The sequence below is a fragment of the Synchiropus splendidus genome, chromosome 1, assembly GCF_027744825.2.
Source record: "Synchiropus splendidus isolate RoL2022-P1 chromosome 1, RoL_Sspl_1.0, whole genome shotgun sequence".
Lineage (NCBI taxonomy): Eukaryota > Metazoa > Chordata > Actinopteri > Syngnathiformes > Callionymidae > Synchiropus > Synchiropus splendidus.
In genome coordinates this window covers 30,885,268-30,898,978 of record NC_071334.1, presented here as the reverse complement: position 1 = coordinate 30,898,978, position 13,711 = coordinate 30,885,268, and the positions used below count along the sequence as shown (strand labels likewise).

General features: G+C 41.1%; 1 protein-coding gene across 3 annotated transcripts; it reads left to right on the top strand.

The window, feature by feature from the left end:
• Window positions 1–40: 40 nt before the first annotated feature.
• Window positions 41–13,182, top strand: tmem184ba (transmembrane protein 184ba). Of its 3 annotated transcripts, none has more exons than XM_053852794.1 (10): window positions 41–367; window positions 449–490; window positions 4,318–4,551; window positions 6,436–6,601; window positions 8,824–8,914; window positions 9,000–9,167; window positions 9,758–9,927; window positions 10,001–10,195; window positions 10,472–10,498; window positions 11,653–13,182. In XM_053852794.1, the coding sequence occupies exons 3-10, from the start codon at window positions 4,318–4,320 to the stop codon at window positions 11,880–11,882; spliced, it is 1,281 nt and encodes a 426-aa protein (XP_053708769.1). In that variant the 5' UTR covers window positions 41–367; window positions 449–490; the 3' UTR covers window positions 11,883–13,182. The 3 variants fall into 3 exon arrangements, with proteins under 3 accessions (XP_053708769.1, XP_053708682.1, XP_053708855.1); XM_053852707.1 differs by having other exon boundaries at window positions 443–490; window positions 11,653–13,181; XM_053852880.1 differs by lacking the exon at window positions 10,472–10,498 and having other exon boundaries at window positions 443–490.
• Window positions 13,183–13,711: the final 529 nt, after the last annotated feature.

Here is a 13,711-nt window from a genome sequence, read left to right as displayed (position 1 = left end):
CTGATTGGTTAGGCGGTTCTAGTGGGCGGTGCCTGGTTTGTGCCACTTTAATCCTCACAGTGGGGAGAAAGGACTCCGTGAGGAATGACGGATCCAACTAGTTGACCACTCGATCGTCCGAACCACGCTGGCGTGAGAGTGAAAAGTATAGTTCTCAGGAACCTGTGGAAGTCATTGACATGAGAAAAGTTCCTGTTATAGTTTTAGGCAGTGAGAGCTGAGGGGTAGTGGTTTGACGGTGGGTGGACGGGGCTCAACATGGATGTCCGGGGAGCAACGGTGGTTCCTCTGAGCTGGAATTAAGGCCGTTTCAGGCTCATTTCCTTTCAGCGAAGTTTGTTTATGGAGTTTTAAGTGCCCTACGAAGGTATGTGTAACTTAAACACCCGAAAAACGCGTGAGACAAACAACTATTTGGCCGAATAATAATCGAGTTTTCTAGTTTCAGAAGTGAAGCTAACTGTCTGCTGCGGTGAGAAACCATAAAAAGGTGAGTGTTTCCGTTCGTCGCGACTTTTCACAAATCCAGTCTTCCTCTAAAACTGATGACAATCTCTTGTATTGTAAAGGGAATTCAATCTGAAATGCAGTTGAACCTAGTGTTGTTGTCTTTGCGTCCTTGACGTCCTTTATCCGTGTCAGTTATTATGATAAAACGCACCCCGTCTGGCCCCTTTCCCCCCCTTTCCATCTGTTGCTTATTCTCGACCTTCTGGCTCCCTATTATCCCTGTGTGTCCCAGTCATCCTCTTTGTGGATGCTGATGCCCTCACTTCCTCCATTTAACGCGCTGAGCCCTGGCAAAGCAATACATCTGACCTGCAGAGAAGCGCACAGCAGTGCCAGAGTTGCGCAACGATGCCTCCTCAATGTCATTTTCCTCTTCAGTGTGACTGTCACTCACCACTTCCACCGGCTCACTTCAATTGATCGTGGCGTTGTTTCCTCAACACTAGTCTATTCCTGAACCTGCCTTGAACGTCCTAATGTTTGCGCAAGCCCTCAGACTAAAACCGTCAGTCTGAACACTGGGCAGGAGCCAGTATCACCCCGGTGATGCTGTCAACTGCTGCTTACGCAACACCTTTGTTCTCTGCTTCATGTCTCATCTTTTTCACAAGGGAGGAATGATGGCACGCTTCATTTGCGGCATCCTCATTACATCGACCACAAATCCAAAATATGCCGTGTACGCCCCTCGGCACCATTTATTTGGCACCTTCTAGCCACTTAACAAAAGAACCAAAAAAAGTAAATGTTGCTTTTTGTAAGATTAAATATGTGTCTCACCTTTTTTTACTTTTAAGCCAGTTCCATGAAGTAGATTTTATAGTACTTTTTCAACTATTAATATTGATTGCACCACACAACACGTGCTGTATTTTCTTTAGGAAAAAACTGATTTAACAATGTACATTGTTTTACATTGCTGTGAGCGCTTTTAACTCTCACACTCAAAGTTAGATCAGTTAAACCAAAGCCAAAGTGAAGGTTCAATAATCCAACTGTACATACTAAACAGTTTTGGACGACACCTTTTGTAGTAGTGTGAGGCCTTTGAGAGATGCTTCATTAGATTAGAATTTACCACAACAGAGGCAGACACACTCTGCTTTGGGACGGCATCATGAAAGTGTCATTAAGTTTTAAACATGTAGATGTAAACATGTAGTTTTAAACCAAGATGGAATTGTTGCATGAAAGCAATATCATATATAGCAGTGGTCCCCTATCTTTTCATCGATGCCGACCAGTCAACACTTGACAATTGGATCATGCCCCATGGGGTATGACGTTGCCACTTTGACCCGTCATATAAGGCCTCTGCATGTTTGTGTGCCTTCCTCTGGACCATTGCCCAAACACTTTCTGACTCTGGTCATTATGGTAACGCTTAAAGATGTCTCACCATATTGTTAAATCGATGGGAGCCCTGAGCTGGTTTCTCTGCAACAAGACGGTCCCACCTGGGAGTGATGGTAGACGACCGCGATAAATCCATATTTCAAGTACGACTCCTTGTATTGTTTAAAAACTCTTCACTGAATCTTTTACCATTCGCAAAGAAACAACTGTTTCCTACACATTTTGCGAGCTTGTGGATTAAACTTTGGCTCTCAAGTGACCAAGACTTAACAGTGGGAATCCGGTCCCCGGCCCGGGAGTTGGGGACCACTGATATATAGCTTAAGTAACACTTCTAATATGATACTGATATTGCATCCTTGAGTATTGGCCGCTATCAAGCCGATATGAGCATGAATCATACACACTTTTATTAATTGTTTTGTGTGAAATTTCAGAAAACACTTGATCAAGTGATGTTACTTGAACTGAGAGTAGTCGGCAACAGTACATTTATTATGAGCCAATGTGTAATAAATTTCAACCTTAAACACAATAGCTACAGTATTCTACAATTGAATAAAATAAATAAAAATGGATTTGAAGTCCCTGAAAAATAATCCAAATCAATAGAATAAAATCGTTTAAAACGACATGGATCTTTTTGTCAATCTTCAAGTCACGCCGCATCTGAGAAGTTTGTTGTTTCTTCGCCTTGGCGGGCATGTTTGTGATGCTGCTCAAATGTGCGATGAGGCTGGTTTTATTCAACTTTTCCGGTCCTGTACCACCATGGTAAATATTGGCACATGGCCGTCACCACTTCTCCTTCAGTTGACCACACACATTGTTGTTGTGATCACGGCACAGGCTCTGCCTGCTGCTGGCTACTCCTCGGCGACGGATACACCACTAAAGCAGTATGGCGTTCTATAGCTTGTCCATATTGCCTCCGATATTTTGTAGGTGATGACAAGAAGTGGTGGAGGGGAAAACTTTATCTGAGCACTCGTGTCAGAGATTTAAGATGCAGTCCGATTATATTCAGTAACCCATTTGGCTGATAGTGGACCAATATACGATATCGGATGGGGACATCCCTTTTTTATCAAAAAGTAAAAGTTCAGTTAAACATGCTGCCTTTTAAATTCTGAGCGAAGTGCCTTCACTGCAGACTCTTTAAGTCCCCTCCTAAAACTTCTTTAGTTTAGTAGCATAGTTACAAGGCAGCCAGCTGATTTATTTTATTTATTTAATGGTTTCTGGCTCATAGCAAGTAAGAATCATAATTCTTATGTGAATTTGTTTTTTGCACACCCCTACTAAGTTCTCGGCATCACACAGCTCACCTATGCTTGTTAAGCTGCTGCGGTCTGATTGGCTCACCTGGCCAGATTACTTCACTACTTATGCGCTGTCTCGTCCCTTCCTCCTCCTCATGCTGCTGACAGAGCTTGTTTTCTTTAGTTTGTAGTGGTCTCCGTTTTATTGTTGCTAACAGCGTTCTCACAGATGAAATAGCCATGAGTTAGAGTACCTGTCACTTGATACGCCATCTCAGAAAATCACTCGGGTATAGGTGAATAAAAAAAGAATGTCATCTGAAGACGAGACAATAGCAAGATAAAAGAAAAAGGAAAGCATGAAGTTAAAATCTGATGCATTTTAGTTATGGTACTAGTAATTACATAGTAATTAATGATAGTGACAGTTGCAATAAGATTACACAGACAAGGATATTCTCTGCAAAATCAGCTTCCTGTACAAAGATAAGTTCAGTTATGCTCCGTATCAGGTCCTTTTTAACCCAGAAGGCAAAAAGAAATGCTCGGGTCATCGGAGATAAAAGTCAGTTGTAGCTGTCTGGATAACAACTCACGTCTTTCTTTAGAAGCAGAAAGTTACTGTGGCAAGGAATGAAGACAGTGTTGCATTTTGACAACTGTCATCAATTGCCTGGATTGAAATGCCGCCATGACACTCTTCATGACTGTTCACACAGTCCTCGTCAGTACAAAGTGTGTGTTGAAAAATATTGTGAAAAATATTTAAATATTTGGCCGTACACCTGCAGGACGATGCAGGTGGGGTTGTGAAATGAACCGTGGCAGTGGTCCATGTGGACAGGCTGAAAGAGAAGCCAGCTTTAAGCTCTCCTGTTTACCTTCTTTATCTGAAGCAGCACTTGTGTCGATAAAGTCTTGTTGAAACAATGACACACTTTTGTTCCATTTTCACACCTGCTGACTGGTGTTGCAATCCGCTCTCACAGATTATACATTACCAAAGAAAATTGATTTTCCCGGCAGAAGCTCATTCTTAAACTCTTAAGTCACTGGCTTTCTGAAGGTAATGCACTCCTCAGGTCACCACCTACCTTTTTATCATCTGGTTGAATGACAGTCTGTGTAATTAACTAAAGATGTATACTTTCCAAAACAGTCTCCTGATCTGCCCTTGCATTCCATACAGATGTTTAGGATGCTGCGGCGAGATGTGCCACTCTCAGAGAGGTTGGGGGAAGACTCTCCATCAGTCGCTGCCCCAGGCCCTCCTGCGACCGCTGCCCCTACTGGCCCCAATATGTCGTTGCTGCCAGAAGCTCCGCTGATGAGCCAAGATCAGCCGATCTTTCTCATGACTCCTGCTGCACAGGCTGTATCAGGCTTCTTCGTCTGGACCGCACTGATCCTCACGTGTCATCAGGTGAGTGCTTTGCTTTTTTATACACAGAAACACCCAGTTATGAACTAGGGCAGAGCAAAAATCTATATTATCTAAATTTTATGCCATAAGTCTCAGTTACACCACGTGTTGCTTTCATTCTGTTCCGTGATGCTGCACTAACCTCTGCCACCAAACACTGGTTCACTTTGAACACCTGTACTGTTGAATTCAAAAGTCCAACCCCCAAAGTCCAACACATGTCTGTCTCTATCTATCTATCTATCTATCAGTCTATCTGTCTATCTGTCTGTCTGTCTGTCTCTATGTCTATCTATATCTATCTATATCTGTCTGTCTGTCTGTATCTATATCTATATCTATATCTATCTAGTATAGTATCTATAATAGTACAGTACAGGGCAAAAGTTTGGCCACCTCTCATGCTTTTTTTAATTTCCCCATTACTACTATTTACACTGTACATTCTCACAGAAGGCATCAAACTATGAAGGAGCACGTATGGAATTATGTAGTAAACAAAGATGTGTGTAATTACTCAAAGCGTGTTTTATATTTTAGATTCTTCACCACAGCCACTCTTTGCTGTGACCACTACTCGGCTCACTCTTGGCATTCTGACGATGAGCTTCATGATGAAGTCACCTGATGTGGTTTTCCAGCAGGTGACTACTGAACATCATGAAGGTTATTAAGAAGGCCACGGGTTTGCAGCGCTGCCAACAAAGCAAAAGGTCATGAGTCATCTAAATATGAAACGTATTTAGAGTCATTCGACTTTTTGTTCTTTGCTACATGATTCCGATTATTATTATTATTATTATTATTATTATAAGTAAGTATACTTGGTAGCTTAGCAAGTCAATAGCAGTGTTAGCCGTAGTCATTCTGGGATGGAATTTACCTCCCCATAACACCTGGCATCTTTGTGTATTTTAAAGATTAAAATCTTAATTCTGTAAATCGCCCAAGTACATAAACTTCTTTTACTTTCAGCAATTCAAAAAAAATATGCTGACATAGTTTATATCCAGATGCTGAATTTGCTGTCAGATTCTGAGCTGCTGTTTTGTGCGTGCACCACCTCTAAAGAAATAACTCCCATGTAGGAACTACGTAGGAACTCCTTACCAGTCCCCCGTCACACATTCCAGTCTGCGTCTTTTTGTTTGAACGCCATTCCTGATTTACTGTGTCCTTGAAAAGACTTCAGTCTGGAGAGGCGGCACAAGTCTAGTCGACACGTTTGTGCCGCTAATTGCACAGGTGATCCTGTAAACACGCTCATTTGCTCAGTGAAGGATCATTGTTGCTTGGCAACTTCAGAGGTAACAAATATGTTCTCAGTTGTTTTCCACTGCCGCTGTCACCAAATAATCAATTCATATAAAAAGAAATACATCGTTTTTTAAATCCATGATTATATCAAATACATAACATTGTCGTCTTTGTCTTTAAAACCTAAGTATCCACACACTATGTTGAGTAAAAAGTGTAAAAGTTGGTCTCAACTTTTTTTTTTATTAAATAAAATATATGTATTAAATAAAATGCTGCTTCTTAAGTTTATTAACAAATGTTCCATAACATTCCTATGCATTTAGTATTCTTAAAATAGTATCAAATATGTCTTATTTTATCTTCTATACATAGTCGTTGTGATCTGTGTCACTGCTTTATTATAATGTATTCTGACTCTGGGCATTTCTTTGAGATCTTCTGCTGCATTTGCTATTTGGCCTTTAAAACCTTGGTGCCAGCCTGTGGTGACAGACGCTTAGTGTTGGATTAAAACAAAGATTGAAACGTACAAACAAATGATCATAGTATTAAAATAACAGTCCACCTAAGTTCAAGTGTCTGAAAGCTCATGAATCTCTTTGTGGAATGATATGTTATTTCCAGATCTACATGCACCTGCGTTTCTACTCTTCGCCGAGAGAGCAGCGACATATTGTGCGCATCCTCTTCATTGTTCCCATTTACGCCTTTGACTCCTGGCTCAGCCTCCTCTTCTTCACCAATGACCAGTACTACGTGTACTTCGACACAGTCCGTGACTGCTATGAAGGTAACCCCACTCCAGATATTTCAGTATAAATGCTACGGAGGCTTGCTCAGTTGTGTTGCGTAACACACTGTCGTCCTGTTCACTGGATGGCTTGAAGCTTTATTATGTTAATGTGCAGAGCGCAGTTACTTGGAATAATGGGGATGAAAATCTGACTGGGCTCAGCGTGAACCGCTACAAGATCAAATTGAATGAGTTGGACCTATCTTGTCTTTATTAATATAGGTGTGTTTGAGTTCTCAGCAAAACCACTGAACTCTAAAGGATGTACTGCATGTATCTTTAAAGTAAAGGGAGTAGAGTTTGGCTGTGTTTTGGGGTTTGCCTTCCTGTGAGACTTATTTCCGGTACCAGGGCTACTTTTGCTTTTCTTTCCATGCAAGGGAGTTCTACTTTTGAGAACCCCAAATTCTCAAGGAAATATCACCTAACATAGCAAACTGGGTATTACGTGTATGTATTTTGGAACAGTTTCTTGTTAAAATTATATATATTATATATGAGTTGTATCTTGATATAGTGCTGAAAGTGTGTAGCAAATGGAATCCACATTTTCTACAGATTTCAGCATCATCTTGATGGCGTTTCACTTTGGGCTGTTGTTCATTTCTCTTGTGGCTCTGTCCTTCCCCAAGGGCCCCTTAGTCTAAACCCATAGATCTCACTCACCCTGGATGACCAACATGTTGCCTGGCAACTGCTCTCACAAATCTTTCTCATCAAGCAGAGTCGTTGCATCAGATAATGAGCTTCGATACCATCAAACATCCCGAAAAGTTCTTGTTGCCACTGCCTTGGTAAACCCCTCCGCCCCTGTGCACACACTGAAACTAGGGAATGTGACAGAGCCAAGTGATGAACAGCTGCCACCTCTGCTGCTGTGGATATGGTTTAGTTTCATGGGGCTTCTTTGTGGGTGATCGTTGTCTCACAGGCATGGTCTGCCTGCTGCGGCAGCCTGAGAAGGGCCGCGAAGGTGCGGAGAGAATACATAGAACTGGTCAAATATGAATGACTTGCAGGGCGACTTTCTATTATCAACAGGTCCCATGCTGATACCTGTCACACACGTTAAGTCAGCACATCCTCCAGACACGTGGCTTGCCTCATGAGTATAATAAGATTAGCTCAACGGTGTTTGTTTGAGCTTGTTGTAAGCCGAGGTCTCAGGAGAGTCACGTCATTGCTATGGTGCCCGTTTTTTTTTTTTCTTTACCTATATTTTTATAAGGATTTTCTGGTAGACAAACAACTGATCACACATTCATCTTAAATGAGTTGATCACAATGGGTCATAGAAGTGTGAATGGAAAATTTCCCTGGATGTTTACAAGGAAAACGGTTCTGGGAAATATAGAAAATAATTCATGTTATTTATTGTTTATCAATTTACCTGTTAGTGAGTCTAAGTGAGTCTAAAAGTCTGTCATGTTGCTATCCATTCTGCAAGTGTTTATTTTCACAAGCTGTCATAAGGTGTTATTATTGTTTTACGTTTCATTTAACATACTTTACAGTTAAGCCATGTATTTAAGGTGGATCATGAAGCTGCAGTCATTGCGGTAAAGAGACCGTTTGACATGGTGGCAGAAGTGGTGGAGAGGAACTGGAGTTGTTGACGGTTAGCATCAGCTGCTCTGTAGCTTTGCCTTCAGGCTGTATTTATTTGACAACCGTTGAGAACAAAGTGCGAGTGCTAGCCAAATGCGGATGCTCATGACACGGGAGTTTCTGTTCGATTCAGTTTTGTTTTGTTTGAAGTGGTGACTGCACAAAAATCAGATCTTTTTTGTTGTGAGTTGCTGGTCTCATCGCTATGTAAACCACTGCTTCTAATGTATGGTCGACCAGGTTTGTGTGGCTGTACATGCACGTGATGGTTGATGGTCCTGCCCCTGAAGTTTTTTATCATTATTATTGTTGATATTTGACTGAATTTCACCGCTTTATCAGCCTATATGATTGTGATGTCAAACTGACACTAGCCTCCTATAAACTGGCCCCTCTTTGTGGGGCCCCTGAAATGAAGCGACTCTCTGGCGACATGAAGACTTGTCCCCAGGACAATCCTGCCTTGTCCTCCAGCCACATTCTTGCATGTTTTGGGTGAAATAAATTCTCATTCAGGACCACTTGATGGGCCCTCTGCCCCCCTCTGCTCTTATATACAACCAGTGAAGCCTATTATGAATCATCCTGGCTCACCTTCCATTTTCTTCCAGCGTTCGTCATCTACAACTTCCTGAGTCTGTGCTACGAGTACCTGGGTGGAGAGAGCGCCATCATGTCCGAGATCAGGGGGAAGCCCATTGAGTTAGTGGAACTGATTTGATGAGAATCGAATTGATGTACTTTTCTGTCCACGAATATGCTTCATTCCCGTCTTGTTACTGGCCAGGTCCAGCTGCATGTATGGGACCTGCTGTCTGAGGGGCAAGGCCTACTCCATCGGGTTCCTCCGGTTCTGCAAACAGGCCACTTTGCAGTTCTGTGTGGTCAAACCGCTCATGGCCATCATCACTGTCGTGCTGCAGGCCTATGGCAAATATAAGGACGGTGACTTTAAGTAGGTACTCGCTTTTCGACTGCTTTCATTGCTCACCACAGAAGTTGACCTCTCTTTGAAGAGTTCATCTTCAATGAGGGCACAACTGGTCCCCTTTCTTTATGGGGGACGTAAACATGAGAACTACCTAGAACGTACATTTTGAAATGATATAATGTGATGCTGAAACAAGGAAACACTGGGTTTAACATGCTCTGATTTGAATTAAAACAAATAGAAATAAACTTATGATTTTTGAATGAAAGTAGATGCAACCTTTAATGCAGTACCACTATAGTGATTATTACAATTTAAATGTAGAGGATATTGTAATAAAACAGACTTTTTTAGAAACTTCTTAGATGATAAAATAATGACGTTAGTTTTCTACATTTTAATGTCTTTAATGTGAATTAAAAGAAGCCACATTTAGGTCTAAACAATGTTGAATGTTTCATATACTTTTTGTAGGAATATTTTTGGAAGCAAATATTTAAGGTGTATTTTCCACGTGTTGCACATCTCAGTTGATGATGTCTAAAAACTGTTTAATGCATGAATTTATCCCTTGAAGCTGAAAGCACTGCTAACCCTTCTGTCTCTGTCTGCAGCGTCGCCAGCGGTTACTTGTATGTGACTATCATCTACAACATCTCCGTCAGTCTGTCTCTCTACGCCCTCTTCCTCTTCTACTTCTCCACACGGCAGCTGCTGAGCCCCTACCGTCCCATGCTCAAGTTCCTCATGGTCAAGTCGGTCATCTTCCTGTCCTTCTGGCAGGGTACGGAGGTCGCAGTCCCGCCGGTGGCATCAGACAATGAATGCCTTAGTGCTCAGTCTGACTCTGTCTGCAGGCATGCTGCTGGCCATCCTGGAGAAGTGCGGCGCCATCCCCCAGATCAACTCCCTGGAGGTGTCCTTGGGTGAGGGCACCGTCGCTGCTGGCTACCAGAATTTCATCATCTGCATCGAAATGTTTTTCGCCGCCCTGGCCCTGCGTCCTGCCTTCCCCTACAGGGTCTACATGAACAAGAGTCTGGACTCGCTTGGTAAGATGAGAATGGGACACGTTGGTGCTCAATAGACTTGAGGTTGGGTGGGGGTCAGAGAGTGAGATTGGGTGAGATTCAATTGAAATCAGAGAGAAGAAGAATTGAGACAGGATGTTCTGCTCCTCTTCTATAAGTCATATATGTATTAGACTGATGTGTGTTGTACGGTGTCTCTAACATTGTTGTCATGATGTCACCTCTTCCTCCTGTTGCTCTTTTTACCTTCTTTCTTTATTACTTTTCTCTTTTCTTTTCCCATGCTGCGTCTGAAAGGACCAGTTCCTACATACGGCGAGTTTGGTAGGTTCCACATCTGCCATAGCACTCCGCTCCTCTTTCTCTCTGCTGCTGTTATCCACGTGATGCTCATGTGCTGCTTGTGGTTTGGTCCCCCCTGTCTTTTCTCTCTGTGTACTCATCCTTTGTTTCCACTCTGGATTTTTGTTGGGGAATGTATTAGGCAAAAAAACAAAATTGCATTTGCATTTGGACAAGTTAAATCTACTGAGTCACTAAGTCATGAATTTCTTCTTTATTCTGCCAATCCTCAATAATGTTTTTATCATTTCATCTCCTTTTATTTTATGTGCATCACTTGTTTCTATCATCATTATTGAGCTTTGTCAGTTATATTTGTCTAAACCAAACAATGTCATCCTGCCTCAAGAATTTTTTTTAAATATATTTTTTCAATATAGATTTTTGTATGGTTTGTTCCTCAGTTAGTAGCAACATGAGCTCTCATGAACAGGTTCCAATGCTGGCGCCAGATTTTGGGATGACATGGGAAAGTGGTCTTGGACCTGGGTACGCTTGATAGCTTGTGTCAAAAAACAGTTCTCTCACAGTTTTTATCGATGAAGAGTAGAGCTGCACCCTTTGTTTTTGGCCGATACCGATAGTCGATTTTTGTAAGTTGCAACTGACTAACAAATAGAGTGTTTAATATAAAATAAACAACTTTTATTCCCATTCCAATGAACACAAACAGATAAAACTCTCAATGTAAACCTCACTCATATGCAGAACTCGGCTGCTTGTCCGAAACGATAGCTTTTGTTGTTTGTTGTTTCTCTGTTAGCCTCTTGGTAGCGCTCAAATTTGGTGAGGCCAAGTGTCTCATTTTACCACTGAGATTAAATAAGAGACGAATTTGATGTGTTAATTCCACACCACAATAGCTGGCAGGAGACTGGTGAATATGCCTGACTTAGGAACCCTAGGTCCATCTGATGTCAGGAATAGTTGGATCCTGGAGCAGTGTCTGGATGCTTCCGTGTTGCGAATCGTTCTGGCATTGCTAGGCGGAAGACTAAATCCAGATCTTCTCCTGACACAACCATGGCCATCCTGTTAGTAGGAGTTGTGGGGTCCAATGTTTCTTCAAATATTTTGAGTGGTTTTTTTTAATGGCATTGTTGGCCACTCAGCTCTCTTTCCTTCCCTTCTCTCAGGACGTTGCGCTCCCATGAAGAGCATCTCTAGCAGCCTGAAGGAAACCATGAACCCGGGCGATATGGTCCAGGACGCCATCCACAACTTCTCCCCAGCGTACCAGCAGTACACGCAGCAGTCCACCCTGGAGCAGGGGGCACCCACCGTCGTCTGCCGCACCAACAGCACACTGGGCCCTCGCGGGGACTCTGAGAAGACACTGCTGCTGAGCTCAGATGACGAGTTCTAGGCCCCACTACCTGGACCGGGTCTTATTTGGCTCCACTTTTAGTTGGAGTTCTCACTCCTACCTGGACAGACTGTTTTAAACGCAAATTAAAGTTAATAATGTAACAATTTTTTTTTTGTGCTGCCGATGTAAATGTTCATGTTTGGAGAGACGGTGAAGACGACTTTGTGTTTTTAGAGATTGTACTGCTTTTTATGTTTGTCTCTGCAAGATGTTCTTGTGAGTGTCTTTTTTGTATATTTATCAGCCACTTTTTTGTTATTTAACTTGACGTGCAGACAAGGATGTGGACGTGTGATATGAGTGGATGGAATTTTAAGAGCCACCCTATGTTTTGGATCAATACAAATGCAATCTGTAACCGAGGATCCGATTATGGCTCGACCCACTTCTTCTGCTCCAGTCATCACCGTCAAGTGGGCGGCACCAGAAAGTGCATCCGGGATTAGACGGCTGTAATTGGGGCGTTATGTGAGGTGGCTGGGATTATTTAATGCCGGGTGGAGCACTCTCCCCCCCACAATCTGGGTTAACTGGATTGAGGTGAGATAAAATAGGTTAAAACTAATTTTAGTGAGAGGCTTTAAATGGACAACAAAGATTTTTTTTTTTTGAAACAAGGCCTGTAGTGCATCATTGTTTAAAATTAAAATCCCCACAACAGGTGAAGAAATAAAATATTTTCTTTGTTTTCACAACCTTGTTTTTTTTCTTGTTCTTACACATTACAGTATATAAATAAAAGAATGCTACAAATATAGGTGGCCAAAATACATCATCTGGAATGTTTGTAAACATTATTTGAATTATCTAAATTATTTGCTTGTTACTGAATGTAGATAAAACAGTTACTTGAGAAAAAATATTAATATATATATCGCAAAAATATTTTTAGATACTGTTTATGCAAATATATTGACTAAATAATACAATGTATACGTGTGGAAATTGAGATAATTATTTAAACGTGCAACGTTCACAACATGGAAAAATTATAGATTATATTCTAAAGCCTTTGGAGTGAACTACACTGCTGTCTGTTTTTTTTTCCAGAATCTGCTGCTAGGGAGTTCAAAATACTCAAGATTTAAGACTCAATTTTTTTAACATTACAGTTAGTTAAATTAAAACGTATTCCTACGTCAAGGAGTTTTCTATTCGTTGGGAATAACCTAAGAATTTGATTGATTTTTTTTTTGTGAAATGATGATCAGAGGATGAAATGTTGATGGATTACAAACTCGGTCTACCATCTGCCGTTGAATTAGGCACTTCTGAAATGCGACTGCCCCCTGCTGCCCCTTCAACGGAATTTGTTATTTCAAGGGGATGATTGTCTTACCGTTGGTCAATTTATTCCCCAAATATGCAGCTGTTACTTGCTTGTTATGCTAATATACCGACCAAAGGAGAGAACTATATATTGACTTTATATATCTATATATCTATCTCTCGAATATATATATATAGATATATAGTTCTATATATATATATATATATATATATATATATATATATATATATATATATATATATATATATATATATATATATATATATATATTCGAGAGAGAGAGAGCGTATAATATTGCTTATTTATTACGACATTCTGTTGTTTGATTGTATGAAAATAGCGAGACAATGTAATAGATATGTGAATAACGGGATGCTATTGTGAGAGCATGATATTTACCACTGTTTCCGGCCATTATTTATGTTATTACTTGTTATTACTTATTACTCCCAACATGTTATACAGATAGAGAGGTATCATTTATATTAAGTGTCAATGGATCGCTGGCCAAAAAGGACTTCTTTTGTGAAGATAT

Bases quoted from the DNA above. Each gene is read 5' to 3' on its own strand.
- tmem184ba (XM_053852794.1), top strand. From the start codon at position 4,318: ATGTTTAGGATGCTGCGGCGAGATGTGCCACTCTCAGAGAGGTTGGGG. The intron at 8,915-8,999 runs GTTAGTGGAACT...GTTACTGGCCAG, and splicing joins ATCAGGGGGAAGCCCATTGA to GTCCAGCTGCATGTATGGGA. The intron at 9,928-10,000 runs GTACGGAGGTCG...CTCTGTCTGCAG, and splicing joins CTTCCTGTCCTTCTGGCAGG to GCATGCTGCTGGCCATCCTG.